Genomic DNA, 17,471 nt, shown 5'->3' on the forward strand with positions numbered 1-17,471 from the left:
GCCAAAAGTATTGGGGCGTCTGCCTTAACACGCACATGACCTTTAATGGCATCCCAATCTTAGTCCATAGGGTTCAATATCGAGTTGGCCCACCATTTGCAGCTATAACAGCTTCAACTTTTCTGGAAAGGCTGTCCACAAGGTTTAGGAGTGCATCTATGGGAATGTTTGACCATTCTTCCAGAAGCACATTTTTTAGGTCAGGTACTGATGTTGGACGTGAAGGCGTGGCCTCGCATTCTCCACTCTAATTCATCCCAAAGGTGTTCTATTGGGCTGAGGTCAGGACTCGCTCATCCATGTCTTTATGGACCTTGCTTTGTACACTGGTGCACAGTCATGTTGGAACTGTAAGGGGCCATCCCCAAACTGTTCCCACAAAGTTGGGAACATGAAATTGTCCAAAATGCCTTGGTATGCTGATGCCTTAAGAGTTCCCTTCACTGGAACTAAGGGGCCAAGCCCAACCCCTGAAAAACAACCCCACACCATAATCCGCCTTCCACCAAACTTTATACTTGGTACAATGCAGTCAAGCAAATACTGTTCTCCTGGCAACCGCCAGACATGTCCATCAAATTGGCAGACAGAGAGGCGTGATTTGTCACTCCAGAGAACACGTCTCCACTTCTCTAGAGTCCAGTGGCGGTGTGCTTTACACCACTGCATCCAACGCTTTGCCATGCACTTGGTAGGGTAAGGCTTAGATGCAGATGCTTGGCCATGAAAACTGATTCCATGAAGCTCTCTATGCACTGTTGTTGTGCCAATCTGAAGGTCACACAATGTTTGGAGGTCTGTAGCTATTGACTCTGCAGACAGTTGCTGACTTCTCCGGACTGTGCGCTTCAGCATGAGCTGACCCCACTCTGTCATTTTAAGGTTAAAAAAATAATTTTCTCTTGGACACTATTTGATCATTCAAATAAATGTAGCTTACCATCATTCACTTTAGATAATATACCTTCTTTTACTCCTTTAGTAAATCAACCCAAAAGTATGGCGCAGATTTTAGTTTACATTTAGCTTTCTTGTGATCAACAACAGGAATTCTTAAAATGTATATAAGGTGAAAATTGGCAGATTATGCTTTAAATATTCCCTTGCAAGGGTCTTGGTGGATGCCAGTAGATTTAACCTCTCACAGATAACTTCATAGCTTCGTACCACTCCATGATGAATAAACAATTTTTTTTTATATTTTACTTGGATGTGTATGTAAATAGTAGTGAATTTTTCTTTACTATTTTGTTGAAATCAAAGGTTCCCTCAGCCACTGAAATTTGTCTATTTGGTCTCTTTTACCCTCCCTGGCGGTCTGATTATCCAAATATTTTTTGCTTTTTTTTGTCTATTTTTGTTTCCGTTTTTATCTATTTGTTTTAAATTTCCCGCTGGTTCTGCCCCCTTGCGAAGCTGCCACTCGCAAGGGACGGAATCCGGAAGATGGATGCCTGCATCGGCCGGAGGACACAGCGCGGCTCGTAGGGAGAAGGTAAGTGAAGTGCTGTGTAATCCCGAGTGTGGCTCGGGGGTACCGCTTTTGGTACTCAAAACTAACCATGAGCCACACTCGGGAATACCGCCAAGAAGGCTAAGGGATATTTTTAAGGAAAACACTTTTTATGTCCCACTAAAGTATACAATAGCTAATAGATGGAGAACCCATTCTTCCCTAACATAGCCCAAAGGAAGACCTTTGTAAACCAGGTTTTTCCATACCAAAAAGCCATATATGGGAAATGAAATTGCCTCCAAAAATTTCACAATGTCTTGGACCTGTGGTGTGATTCTATATCTACTTATGTTTCCAGACTTACAAGGTCTACTCTTTGTATATTTTTGCATTCTAATGAATATGCCTTGTGATATACTGTATATTGTATAATGAAAGATTATATTTGTAATAATTCACCAGAGACTGCTATGGTTAAAGTTTGATTTCATTATTGTCATTTATAAATGTTCTGTTTGACTTTTTGTCCAAATCCTGCTGGACCATTGTACAGTTGTATGTCTACACAATTATGTACACAATTAACAGAGTTTAAAAAAAATGGAGAAGAAAAATGTATGGAAAAGATGTTGATTGGTGCTGGTTTGATAGGATTATAGGATTATACAATTGAATACAAAATCAGTAGCTTATCCCCTCAAAATGCACATTCAAGATCATAGCAAAAGCAACATAACATTTAAAAAAATTAATTTTGTCTATAACATAATGATTTGCCACATAATTTTATTAAAAAAGGACACTCTGTATTACAAATGGTCTGTTAACTGAATATTAGGTATTTATCTTTATAAATTGTGATAGACCATAATAGATAAACTCTATGACAATTTCTGTCTTACTGGTATCAAAATTCCTGATCCCAGTACTATAATACCACAGTGTTAAATACATATCAGCTTCAATGATATAACCATCATAAGGTGTGATTCTAAAAGCAATACTTGAATTTAACTTGGTATCAGACTTTCACAATCTCATGTACACCAAAGCTTAGACTGGAAGAAGGAGTAGCATCAGGAGGAGCCAATCAGTTCTACTGCAGTGCTCATGTGCTACCAGCAACCTACTGATAACAGGAGACATAGGGGGTGATTTACTAACCTAAACACACGCACGCAGTAGGTGCGTGTGATTTTTACACAGCAAAACGTATTTATCAACCAAAAAGTCTCTAAAAGCATATTTCCACTAATGCCATATATGGAAAAATCATGCACAAGATGCATATATATTGCTGCTACAAAGGTGTCTAGATTCCACCAATAGATCATGCTGGGAGGGAATACACTACAGAGGTGTATACTTGTTCGTGGCATGTTTATAAGGTTAGTAAATCAACCCCATAGAGTGGCAAAAAAAGAGTTTATCAGGCTTCTGATTCACTTTCACTGTCCAGTCACAGTCCAGAAAAGGGAAAGGCCTAGTTGTAGTAGTGAGGTATTCATGCCACCTGTGCTTACCAGTTGGGCTGTATAAATCTCAGGAATAATTGGAAAGTCATAAAAAATCATTTGAGAGGTAAAACACCTCTTATCTGTATCTACCTATGTTTTTTTTCAACTTTTTGCCTGGAGTTTAGCTTTAAGACAAAGTCTGGCACTGAACATTATGATTAATAAGGGCAACAAAGCCATAAGTTAAAGCCCATACTGTTATTTCTTGATTTAGGGGAAATCTTAACCCTTAAGGAGAACATAAGTAGAAATATCACTAATTCATTTTTATTACACAAATTAACCCTTTCTTAACTTTAAGTTCTGGCTTAACTTTTACAAGGCATGAAAACCTGAGCAGAATGGTTATACAAATTGATAGAAAGCCATAGGGCAGTCCGTCAAGCAGCTTTCGATTTGGAGTTGGACAAAGAGCAAGTGCATGCCTTTGAGGAAACTAAAATGGGATTCTTAAATGGCTCTTCAAAGAAATGAATTGATTCATTCACCAGTCCTCAGATTGTAATTTAAAAAGGTTAGAAGCTTCATTTTTGAAGTTGTTTAAGTTTAAAGAAACAAATGCTTCATTTAAGTTGTCACTTCACTATACATACATTTAAAGACATAGGAACGGTCCTTTATACTAATTAACTGTAGAAGTTAATACAAAGCCCTCTTTGTAATTATATTTATCTTAAAATTGGTAGACTTCAGTGAAACATGGTTGGTTGAGCTATTAGAGAGCACATTAGCATAACGGGAAAGAAAAACCTATCTATCTAGGAAGCAGATTCTAACAAAAAGCAAATAAAATTGCACGGTTGATTAAAAGTTTAATTTTACATTGTTGAAAAATGTCTGAAGCATCTTTCATAAGCTTACCTGTGCACCTATCACACACAAAAGGCATATCTGGAAAAGGGAATAATTGCCTTTCCCACTGCTAATGTCACCAGAACACCATTCTATTCAGGAGAAATCCTCTGCTGAAGTCCAAAATTAAAAAAAACTTCCAGGAGTGTCAATCTCCTGGGTTACCAGCTGTGTAAAGGAGACAAACCACTGAACAAGGGTGATCAACAATCATTGAAGTGTTGGTTTTTCCTTTGGACTTCAGTAGAGACATTTCTTGCAAACAGAGTGGTGTTATGGCATTGCAGGTATACCAATTTCAAATGATGATACTTATTGGCAGTGTCACAATAAAGGAAAATTTTCCAAGGAGAAACATGAGGCTGATTTTGCTAACTTCTCATTTTGCAAATGCTAGTTGACTGGCGGTAATGGTAATCCTCTTGCTTCAATACTGGAAATCATTGAACCAGAACAAGTATGCAGTTAAGGACTTTTGATATGTATTGAACATTCCTGATCTGCATACTTCTTCCAGTTTATAGACATTTTTTCAATACATTGTTGACATTAAAAGGGATTTCATTGATGCAGGTAAATTTAGTGTTTGTAATACATCAAATGATCCTTATGAAAATGTAATTGTTTAAAATGATAAGTTCAATCAATATGAAGAATTGCATAGGCAATCTATGACTGTACTTAGAAACAGAAAAATTATTGTTACATAGAGTATGAGTAGGAAAGTATGAGGACAGACAGGGGCATCCCAAGGTGTGGATGTCGCCTGCAGCAGCCACCAGGTGTCACCCTGCCATGATGTCATCTCGCATGTGTGTGATGACTAGGGATGCACAGATACCGTTTTTTTAGTATAGAGTACGAGTACTAATATTTATATTTCGGTAAGCAACGATACTGAGTACCGGGTAATCAGGAAGCCGGGTCACATGTCATTATCCTCTGCCCAGCTTCTTGATTGCTTCGGAAGCCGTCTCCATGTTGTTTGGCCAGCTCCATGCTTATTGGCCGGGAAGCCGGCTTTCCAGCCAATCAGCATCAAGTCATCTGATTGGCCCGCCCGATGTTGATTGGCTGGGAAAAAGGCAGTCAGGAAGCCAACTCCATGCTGTTTGGCTGGCTCAATGTTCATTAGCCAGGAAGCCGGCTTCCCAGCCAATCAGCATGGTGCTGGCTTCCCAGCGAATCAGGAAGCCAGGAGCCGGCTCAATGCTGATCGATTGGGTAGCTGGCTTATCGGCCAATCAGCATCAAGCAGGTCAAACAGCATGGAGTCGGCTGGACAATCAGGAAGCCAGGTGATGAATCATTTCCCACCACCTGACTTCTTGATTGGTCAGGAAGCTGGCTCCATGTTCACTCACGGCACTGCTGTTCAGAGGAAATCTCCCTCTAACCGGAAGTTCCGGTATTGGGGTAGGTATTGGAGAATTTGGGTGAGTACGAGTACTCACCCAAATACTCGGTATTGACACTGATATCAATACTAGTATCTGTATCAGTACATCCCTAGTGATGATATCAAGTGCTGATACCTGCCAGTGGCCATCTTGGTGAGGGTTGCAGGGAGAGGAGGGGAATGCTCACCCGTTGGGATAAGGTATGCCGCCACGCTCCCTCCTCTCCCGTGCAACTGTCAGGCTCTCGGTCCATAACCGATTGCCAGAGGGTGTGACACCAAAATGACTGGCAGTCATTTTGGTGTCACCCCCTCCAATGGTGTCACCTGGGTGTGGCCACACCCCCCACACCCCTAGTGATGCCACTGGTGAGGACAGAGTTGAACCATAAAATTTACCTCTTTATCATCAGATATTTAAAAAAAATTGCAAATTAAAGACTTGATATACAGTGATGTTTTTAATAATCGTAATAATAAATGGCTTTTTGTCATAATGATTAGCCAGCAATATAAATCATCAATGTGTGCAACAATTCTTACATAAAACTCCTGTGGAAGGCCTGTGTTAATGTGTGATGCATCAAGGCATCATTAACTTACGTAACCAAAAAAATAACAGCAAGTATATATGATATTTGTCAACCTGTCTTCAGTCTTGCATATGTAATTGTATACAATTTTTCTTAGATTTAGCATGTCACTATTTCAGCTTAAATCCATTACCATGTATATAGCCAACTGGTTGCTGTCTATATTGAAGGATGTTGTTCATAAAGTATAGAAAAGGAATTGGAGAATGGATAAACAAATGGAATAAAAATAATCAGCAATGAAAACAATATTTTTAAACTGACAACCCACTGGATAAGAAGGTGGGTGTGCTAACGATTTCAGAACATCCATTCTGGAATAATCATTTTATAATTTCCTCAACAGATATAAGAGCTTTAAGAGTAGTTTCCAATCATCTGATCATCACAGAGGATTACACCCAGCATGCATTTTCATTGTTCTTAGATTATAATTATCTTTATATAAATGACCAAATGAACACAAAATATTACTTACAGATTACAAAACAGGTGGTCAATGGATACAGTATTTTAACTGGTCAGACACCAAAAATGATTAAATTTAAAACAACTGAAAAACTTGCCTTCATAGATCTATTAGCTTTTAATGAGAAAAACAAATGATATATATCATTTTCTGGTAATAATTATTCCTCTAAATCTAAATTGATCATGAAATTATATTAGGACATATGATCTTTTGAACAATCTTATACTGGAAAGATATGAATATCCCAGCCCATCAAACTCTTTTAATCTATGGCTTGATATAATGAAATTAGTCCAAAATAATCAAAGAATTGTGAAAGTGACTGATATGTGCCAGATTCTCTCAAAGCAAAACAATTATTTTAGTAGACAAATGTCTCCTAAATAAAGTATAAGTTAAATTACCCATTTTCTTCTTGCTTTCAATTTCTAGCCACTCTTAATGGGCAAAGCTCTGACATTTCTGGGTAGTGAATGAGTTTGTCCACCATTTGCTACTCCCCCACTCCCCTTTGACCCTTATGGGGCTGCCTACTTGACCAACAGGAATATGTGTGAGGTGGGAGGGGACAGGCTGTACAATAAAGTGCCAGAACTTTGCTCATTCTGAATGGCCAGAATTTCCCTGTTGCAGATTTAGATGATAGCTACTATGGGTATGTCCCACTGCACTGCTAGCAGCCCTATCTCTTAATTTTTTAAGGGACAGGTAACTTTAAGCTAATAAATCAGAGAACATAAAGCAAGATAAGAAACCGGAGGACATACTGTAAATACATATAGGGGTACATTTACCAAGAAAGGAGATGCAATTTGTGACATAAATCAAATTATCTGGAGAATCTTTCTATTTCTTGTAGCATATGTAAAAGAGAACTGCTGAGGGTTTCTTTGGGCACCTTCAATTTATTACTGCCAGCAGCTATTTCTCTAACCTTTTTTAAGTGATAGAGTCATTATAAAGAGTACAGTAATCAAACCCTGATTGAAGAATATTAAAACTAAACACCAGCCAAACAGCTAAATAGTTGAAATACACATGTTATATTTTTTACCTGTCGGGGATTAGTGAATGTGTTTAGCCACCCTTGTGCTCCCAATGAGCATGTTCATGTCAACGAACTTACTTATCTTCCCTATAGTTAAACTCTTAAAGAAATCTACAGTACCAAATACATAACAATAAAATAAACAGGATCATTATTTTATACTGCTTAAAATCACTTCAAAAAGTGACATATGTTCCATGCACAGCTCTATGGCACTGCTTCTAGTTTCTAAACCTGCTACGGGTGCATTTCTCTGGCAGGAACAGGCAATTGGGCTTTTGTTGAACTACAACTGCAATTCTGTCTTGCAAAGTTTCTATGAAAAGCAGGCTTAATTTGCTGATGTGGGAGCACACAGCCAAAGTGGCAAGGCTACTTTTGCATAAACACATACACAGGGAGCACTGTCATCCTAAGGGTCCCCACACACCTTACGATTATCGTACGATAATCGTGGGAAATCCCGCGATCGTACGATGATCGTAAGGTGTGTGGAAGCCGTGCGACCTCTACTACTGTAAGGTCGCATGACTTTAAACTTACGGACATGTTCGAAAACCTGCCGAGCATCGTACGATGTTCGGCAGGTTTGTGGCATGTCCGTACGATAACAGCCGCACGGGCCGGTGTGCGCAAGCGCACACTGCCCTTCGGCATTGCGATCATCTGAAGCCCGCCCCTCAGGGGGCGTGGCTTGCGATCATTGCAAGTACGATCTGCCTATGCAACATAGGCAGATCGTACGGTTTTTTAAGTACCTTACAACCATCGCAAGACAAAAGTCTTGCGATGGTTGTAAGGTGTGTGCCAAGCCTAAGACAGAAAGTCGCACATACTGGCAGGATCTCCAGGTGCAAGTAAGGAAATAGAAAGTTGTCAGAGCAATTGAAATAGCACAAACAGACACAGTGGAGTGTAAGCTACAATATATTCACATTTTATTTTTTAGATTTGAATACAATTTAGCCAATATCACCTGTGGACCCCAAAATAAGCTGATGAAGCAGAGATCTGCTTTATCAGCTTCTTCTCTCTGGCTATAGCAGCCAGATGACTGACAGGTGAATGCGGAAGTGATGTAATACACATCACTTCTGCATTCACAGCCCGGACGTAGATCAGCAAGGAGCTGATCTCCCGTCCTCCTCCTCCTGACGCCCTCCGAGCCAGTCCCGGGACCCGTCCTCCTCCTCCTGACGCCCTCCGAGCCAGTGCCGCGAACGAGCACATATAGGCGATCGGCGGGCTATGGACCAGCTGATCGACTATATGTCAAACACCCGGTAACGGGTGTGTTTAATGGTCGGGTCTTTTCTGCCCCGTGCGCAAGCAGAAAATAATTGCCGTCTGGAGACGGCAACCCGCAAATGCAGCAGTGCCGTCCGTCCGTTTTTTTACTACGGGCGGACGGCAAGAGGTTAAAGGAGCAGGGATTTTAACATTGATTAAAGGGTAACAATAAAAATGAAAAATTCCTTTAAATATCATGCCTTGGGGGTCCCCTTAACCTGCCTATACAATGTATAGAACCTGCTGCAGCAAAACTGACATTTCTAAAGAAAAAAAATGACATTTCTTTTTTTTTAAAGCGTGCAGTTCTCCCCTGCCAAATAATACCAGACCCTTTAGGTCTGGTAGGAATGTTAAGAGGGACCCCATTTATTTAAAAAAAACAAATGTGGGGGCCCCCCCAAAAGTCATACCAGACCCTTAAGGTCTGGTAGGAATATTCAGGAGGTACCCCATGTAAAAAAAAAAGTGTGTGGGGTTCCCCCTCAAAGTCATACCAGGCCCTTAAAGTCTGGTATGAATTTTAAGGAGGAACCCCACCCCCAAAAATAGGGGGGGGGGGGGGGTGCCCCCTAAAATTCCATACCAGACACTTGATCCGAGCTTAGACCTGGCAGGACCATAAAGGGGGGATGAGCAAGCGCCACATGCCCTCTGCCCCGGGAGAGTGCTTTTTCAGAGTAGCCTGTGCAAGGGCCTCTTCCCCACAAGCCCTGGGATGTTGGTTGTGGGGGTGCGGGCAGGGGGCTTACCCACATCAGGGGTCCCCTTTAATAAAGCGGCACCAAGATACAGCCCCCCTTGTGAATGAGTAAGGGGTACATGTTATTTAACCCATTCACAAAAGGGTTAAATAACATTTTACAAAAGAGGCCACACTTTTGAAAAAATCCTTTATTTGAAAAAAAAAACAAAAAGGAAAGTTTTTGACAAGTCTATTATTTAAAAAAAAATTAGATCCACCAACATAATCCAGCCTAAATCACGACGTCCAGACTTGATTAAATAAAAGAATAAAAAATAAATAGAAATACTATTTTTTAAAACCTGACGACGGCCATCCCGGCCGCTTAGGCGAACACGCGCCGTAGAATGGCATTTAGACAGAAGCCGGTAACATATAAACATTTGGGCGGAGCTAGCAGTGACAGCTAGCCCCACCCAACTGTTTACAGTTGTAACAGGTGAGCCAGGATTGGGCAGAGACATCATGACTTTGCCCAATCATGGGTCTCACAGATCTCTGCCCTGATTGGGCAAAGTCTTGCACCTGACCAGTGGTGTATTTTGTGCTGCCCTAGACAAGACTAAACTTGGGCACCCCCCTCAATCTAAATTTGTCCCACCCCATCCTGTTTAGGACATTTTGCTAAACCTGTCAGTCACTGGATACAGCGCACAAGGTCTCGGGAGAGCTGTGCAAGGTTTATGGTGGGCTTTGTGGGGTCTATGGAGGACTGTGCAGGGTCTCAGGAGGACTGTGCAGGGTCCCAGGAGGACTGAGCAGAATCCCTTTCCCTGCATACATGTGCTTCTCCTCTTACCTGCAGCTTGAAGTGCCATCAGTACCAACAGGATGCAGTGCAATCCCCAGCCTGCTTCTGGGACATCCCACCATCAGATCACATGCTATGGCCAGCCCCAAGCCACCCACTGCTTCTCCTCCACTTGCTGTACAAAGCCAGCTAGACTGCATCTCACTGGGCCCTAACCTCCACCGGCCAGCTCTCTAATTAGGCAGGTGCTCTTAGGATCTTGCAGCTGCCTAGTTTGCCTCATTAGGAAGCCGCTGCTTCCTGATTCTGTGCCGCCCAGCCTTGGACCACCGGGCAAGTGCCCAGTATCCAAAGGCAAGTCCGGCCCTGTCCGCCTCACTGGTTTGGGGCAGTGTTTTCTGCCGCCCCCCTGGAAAGTGCCGCCCTAGGCAAATGCCTAGTTTGCCTTGCGGTAGATACACCCCTGCACCTGACCTGTGGTGCAAAGCTTTACCCGAACAGGGCTCACAAGGCACAGTGCCTTGTGCCGGGTACTTGGCAGACAAATAGCCCGCTGAACACCTGGACAGTTTGTGCCTTCGCCGAACAAACAAACTGATAATGTTCGAGTCAAACTCACGTTCGGCTCGAACATCGAGCCCAACCCTAATCATCAATTTGCTCACTATGCTTTCCATGCATTCAAACAAAACCACTAGATTGACAGCAATGAGTAAACAATAGAGTCTTATTGACACACTGTTGCCCTGTCTCTCAGGTTAGATTCTGCTGTAAAAGGCTGCAGATTTAAAAAAAAGGAGGTATATATACTGGTTGTATTTAAAAAAAAAACATTTAAATAAATATATAACTGGATTAAATGATCGTTGTAGTATCTGTTTGCAGCTTAACCATTTGTAATCATACACATATCATTGTAAAATGGAGAAGAACAATATGTTCCTTGCTGTTTGGCTATGAAAGCCACTTGCCAAGCAACAAAGGACATATTGTTGTCCTTCCCGTTCCTACCTATATTTCCCGAAAACACTGCCTACTTCATTGTAACCAGTGTTACTACCCAAATGAAAAAATGCAATGCAGCAAAATATGTTTTACAGACAGCTATTGCAGTGACAAAGATAATATAATTTTGAAAGGAGTAGAAAACATGCTAGGAACATGCCAATTTAGGCAATATCTGCTGCAGAAATAGGCACCAATATAATACTTTGTTATGTGTACTTACTTTGCTTCTAGCATGAGAAGAGCTGACTAATAACAGCTTATTAACAAACTTAGTTTGTTATCTTTATAAATTAAAACATCTCTGAAATAATGTCTATTTGTACAAATTTATATTAATATAAAATTAGGAAGACTTTGGTAAAATTATATAATATTTAGTAATAATGGTGGGGTGTAAACACTTACTTCCGATCTCGACAGAAGTGCAAACCACATTAGTTGTAGTTTTTTACTCCACGATATGGAGAGGAGAAGAATATTAAAGTTAACAAAAAAGTTGCCATGCTAGTAATAAACCTGTCTCTGTATACCTCACTATTGGTTTGCCATTTCCTCTTGGGTCTGGGCCGAAAGGATCGGGGAGGAGGATTAAGGACGGGTCATGAGTGATGAGAACACAAAGAACAGGAAAAGTACACACCGATATTATGTTTATTGACCATTGAGATATATGGCCATGGAAGTCTGGTGAGTCTGTTTTTTGTTTCGAAAACACAGGGATTTGGGAGCACTATTGATGAAAAAATGTATTCCATCACTTTGGTTTCTGCACATCAGCACTTTGGATTGAAGCACATGTAAGTTATGGATTTAAGCTTCTGATTAGGAGATTGATGTTTGAACACTATAAATTGATTTCTGCACATCATCACTTTGGGTTTAAACACACACGAGTTGTGGATTTACACTCATATTAACACTGGAGAAATTGCGATCAGGAGATTGATATTTGTACACTATCAATTTTTATAATATTCTTAGCGGATAAACTGTTTAAATATTGCACTATTTATTGATGTATATACTGTATTTCTGATATATGTTTCTGATATGGTTAGTTTTGCTTTTATATACTTATGGTAATTGATATACAGTATTTATATTTATAAGCACAGTGCACACTCTTTAGTATATTCACATTAGTTCAAGTGATATATAATATACTTCCTTCTGTACTCTGTCATAGTAAAAAGAAGGGTTAGGGTAATTATCTACGAATGTGAACATGCATTTTCCTTGTGTCTTGTGCCAATTATAATCTTCACTATCACTATTACTGATTATTTCTAAAATGCCTACCCTCTATAATTAACAAGATATCTACACACTCCCAAAAATAGTTATCAAAGTGCACAGGGCATGTGCAGTTTACCCAATCCTTCTTTCCCACTGCTGCTCCTCCCTCACACTTGCCAGCAAATCCTGAATGTCAAAATGACAGTGGGGCATTGCTATGTAAATACAGCAGCTACAATAGCTGCTGCTGTCAAATAATGAACTGTATGACAAAGCATTTATAAATATTATTCAAATGCGAGATGGAGTGATACAAAGTAATATTTTTACTTTCGCATTTACACTGCTTAATTCATCTGCAGATCAAAGGGATGAGCTTTGATCTGCATTTAATGTCAGTTAACCTCCCTGGCGGTATGATTATTCAGGATTTTAGAATCCAAAAGCGGTACATTGTTTTTCATGGGAATTTGTTGTTTTATATTGTAGGCCTGTAATTCTTAGTAAATCTTAGGAATAACTCACCTAAATCTGTCCAAACAAGAGTCCAGTAGACATCCCAGGTATGATAAAGTTTGAAACACGAAATTAAAAAATTATAATATAATAAATTAAAAATAATTATAAGAAATTATAATATAATATATAAAGGCAACCAAAAAATGATTTTTTTTTAAATAAAATGTTTTCCAATGGAACCCCTTATTAAACCTTTGTTTACCATAATCAGCCCTAACAAACTCCTTCACCCATATTATTTTCCTCCTGATTTTTGTTTTTAATTTCTGTAGTTCAAAACATTAATATTTAAGTTGTTTTCCTTTTTATTTGTTTTGTTCTTTTTTGTTTACATTTTGTTTTAATTTCACATTATAAAAAGCACAGCATTAACAACAAAACCCTTATTTCATTTGAAAATAACTTTGCAATGCTTTCAATGCTTCGAACCAGAATACTTAATTTAGTGTTATTTCTAAATGGGACAATTGATAAAACAAAATGTATACATTTTTTCTACAGTAACACAAATATATTTATTAAAACAATACTTAAATGTATTTTATAAAATAGTACCACCATCTGACTTTGCACTAGCCTCATGTATTCTCAAGAACATCGTCAGTGAGAATAGCAATTAGAGCTTGCTAATTGAAGGATAAGGCTCAGATATAATCTCATCCTTCACTATGCAATGACAGTTTTGACCAAATTGTACTTTTACTGTAGTGGAAGGAAATGGTCAAGACCTTGTATAAAGTCTGGGAGGGGCATCTTGAAAAAGAAAACCAGATTTAAAGAATAAAAAACTTTTCAGTGTAGTGACAGTTCACAAATATGTATTTTACCATAGATTCAGCCATTGACCTACAATGTCACTTTAAAGATCTATTTATTTACATTCTTAGCTTAATTTAATGATATCACAAATAATAGTGACCTGTAATAAACCAACCACATATCAAACGTTTACTTGTTTTTCACACATTTAGGAATTTTCTGAATATCTGCATGAAGTGTTCCAAAATGTTACCCAGCAATTATATATTAGTCAAATACAAAAAAAGTTTCAATTCCAAAATCTCACAATATTTTACATATGAGCAAACTGTTTTCAGTCCAGTTGTGAAGTTCTATGATAATGATATTTTTAGAGTGGGTAATTGAAGTCAAGCATTCTAGTCATCGTGGTAATTATTCACTAATGATGTTAAGATGTATCACTTATTATAGTCTTGTGAATAAAGTGAATCCATCTTCACTTTGAATACCTAATTATAAATTGGGAATAATAATAATAATAAAACAGCCTTTTACCTTGCATATGCTTTGATAACCTAAGTGAAAACAGTTTCACTTTATTTACTATGCTATGTGAACATTAATTTAGCTAAGTAAACATTCTCTACTCTTTTAGCCAATTAAACAGTTGCCTCAGATGTTTAAAACAAGTGTGTTAACCTGTCGTGGAATATAAAAGAAAATCTCTCTGTAATAATTTCATTTGTGAATTCTGTAATAATGAAATATAGCCTGATCCAAAAGAAGTCATACAAGCTCAAATGACTGGAAAGAGTTATACAAGAATTTCAAAAGACTTAGGGGGTTATTCACTAAAGAGCTGAAGGATCCAGCCTTAGCTTTGGCTGATCCTTCGGCTGCCTCTGCCCTTCGGATCAGTGGAACCGAAGGGCTGCTGTACAGGCTATTCACAATAGCCCGTACAGCAGCCGAAGGCAGCCGAGCCGCCCAATTGTTATTCATTGGCCAAGTCCTGCTAGAAGACTCTGCCAGGTGTCAGCCAATAGGAAACAGTTGGGTGGAGCTAGCTGTCACTGCTAGCTCTGCCCAATTGTTTTTCTTTTTTTCTTTTCTTTAAAATATTTTTCTTGTTTTACATTTTCCTATTTTTTATAATTTGTAAAATAATTTTGCTTGGCAGCATTCGGCTATTCACTCACTGCCGTTCGGACCCTATGAGAATAGGGGTGAACGGCAGCAAGTGAGCTGCCAGAGCTTCGGCTCAGCTGATCCAGATGTTGGATTGGCTGAGTGAAGTCCTTCTGCACTTCGGCTCAGCCGAACATGCAGAGCATGTTCGGCTGACCAAAGATAGCCGATGTACGGCTGAAAGCAGCCGTAAAAGCCAGAAGTAAATATCCGAACAGTGTTCGAATCACTTCACTTCGCCTGGGTTATTCAATCAGCTGCCTTCTGCAGCTTTGTGAATAACCCTGTTAGAACTCCATCCAACAGTTGAGCAGTCCATAATTAAGCATATATTTTACAGATTGAGGATATGTAGCACGAATGATATTTTCCTTGAACACTGAGTCACTGCAGTGTAGTAACATGCATTCCAATCATTTGCCAAAGAAGTGACAGCTAAATATCTGCAAGCATCTTGTGCACTTATTAATATCTATGTTACTGAGTCTGTCTTTAAAGAAAACACTAAATAAAAGAGGTTCCATGAAAGGTAACCACTAAACTCCCAAAAACAACAATAATATAAATAAAATAAAATAGTATGGATCTTAAGTTTCCATAAAGTGAAGTTCTCAGGTTCTAAACATTGTCTAAGCTATTTATTGCATTTATCAGATAAGTTTATGGATTCATGTGATGCTCTTTGCATTCTTGGCCAAGGCTGTATATAATGCTTTGATTGTTGCAGTTGGCATGAAGACCCACATCCTCTTCTTCTTTTTTGGAAATTAATTAGTAGAGATTTCTTGAACGCTTCATCAATATTGGGGCTAGGTGCAAGAGGTAAGCCAGAAGATCCCCACCCAGAGCCACATCCATCAATTTATGACACAATTTAAAAACCTGGTCCCAAAACCCCCGAATACAAGGGCATGCCCAGAAAATATGTTATAAGGTACCCTCTTCATAGTTACATCTCCAACAAAGGGGTGAGCACTGTGGGAAAAGTTTATTCAACAGTTTAGGAACCCTGCACCAGCGCAAAAGAATCTTGAAACCCGTCTCCTGAAGCCTGCTAGAGATGGAGGCTCTATGAATCATTTGTAGAATTCTAGCCTTCTGACCGTCAGTAAAGGCAACTAACAAGAAAATGGTGGGGCCTAAGAGCCTTCAAAAAGAGAGGAGCGGGTCAACAAGAGAACGGATGGCCAGCCACATCCTCTTTTGGTTAAGTCCCATCTCCACAATTTAACAGCCCAATGCCAGAGCTTTTAGTGGTCACTGAGTTTTTGGTGCTGGCCTATTGAAGGGTGAAAGCAGGTATATAACCCCAGTAAGAGGTGGAGCTTTAAGCCAATGTGAGCAGATCTGAGACACTCTTTTCAGTCTTAACCTGGAATTAAAGGGATTTGGAGAACAACACTTGTGTTTTCCACACTTGACTAGTGTTTAACATAATTACAGAGTTCTTTGGTTCACTTTAACACCACCTAGGTGTTTTCAACACTACTGGAACATTGTTTTATAGCTACATAGTACAACAATACCATGTTGGTAAACAGACACAGCATTATATTTGGAGATTCTATTTCCTTAATTTAGTCATCATTTCTGCCTCCTGTGAGGGATCTCCACCAGACTCTTAGACAGATAGAAGCTGATAGGCAATTCAGTCCACTAACATTCATCCATACCTTAAATATTAGAGTTATTTGAAGGGAAACTGCTGTCCTACCCAGATGGTGTGGGGGAATAGGGGTAGGGAAGTTAAACCTTTTTTTATTATTGTCTGTGTCACTTTCTGTCCTTGTTAAAAGCAGTCTCTAGGACATTTTTCCAATAGATAATAATAACATACACAAGATTTTAAACCTTCCACATGCTATCCAAAAATTAAAAGAAAAACATGTTGGAATGAGTTTCACTTACTGACTAATGAAAACATAGCTGCTGCTGCTTCTTTGTTAGAAGCTACTAAATATAATTTCTTTAGCATTATGGTCAACACTTGTAGGTAAATTAATCTCAGAAACTATAAAAAAGACATGTTTTTCTTATAAAAAGTAACTTATTTACTGCATACAGGTGTCTTTAAAATGCAAGAAATATTATTCTTTCCTACCTTCGGAGTAGAGATCCAAATGGCAGGGTGTTTTGGGGTATCTGCTGTTTGTATGATTTCCAAGTTTAGTTACACCACCACTTTCAGAATAACAGCATTTGGAGTTTGGACTTTCTTTTCCTGAAACACAAACATAAATAATCAGAAAATAATATCATCCAGAAGTTTTGCAGATGTACATTGAGGCATAAATGCCTTACCAAAGATAGAAACCAATCTTAATCACACATAGTTTACAAACAAAACACGGAAATGCCATAGATATTTTCTCTATGTTCCCCACATTAACCTGTATGTAAACCTCAATTTTATTTTTATTTTTGATAGAGTAGAAAGAGTGAAAACCCCTGCCACTTTTTTTTCCTGTCTGTGTCCAGTTAAGGGGAATTCCTTTTCCCTCCTGCTCTGATATATAAGCCCTGATAAAAGGGGTGCCCACACCTCCAAAATAAATGATCTCTTTTGTTACATTAATAATTAAAAAAATTTTTGGACTTTTCAATTACTAGTGTGGCACCCTTCTTTTTCATTCTTTTATAAATTTTTACTTCTTTT

General features: G+C 39.0%; 1 protein-coding gene across 1 annotated transcript in view; it reads right to left on the reverse strand.

Moving 5' to 3' along the window:
• The window catches only part of LOC108787796 (teneurin-2-like), a 547,945-nt gene that overhangs the window by 343,257 nt on the left and 187,217 nt on the right, over window positions 1-17,471 (reverse strand). The window contains exon 2 of the mRNA XM_018557442.1: window positions 16,917-17,036. Within this exon, the coding sequence (XP_018412944.1) occupies window positions 16,917-17,036 (120 nt within the window). The remainder of the gene's footprint in view (window positions 1-16,916; window positions 17,037-17,471) is intronic.

Source organism: Nanorana parkeri, unplaced genomic scaffold (assembly GCF_000935625.1).
Source record: "Nanorana parkeri isolate BGI_ZX_2015 unplaced genomic scaffold, ASM93562v1 scaffold283, whole genome shotgun sequence".
NCBI classification, from domain to species: Eukaryota; Metazoa; Chordata; class Amphibia; order Anura; family Dicroglossidae; genus Nanorana; species Nanorana parkeri.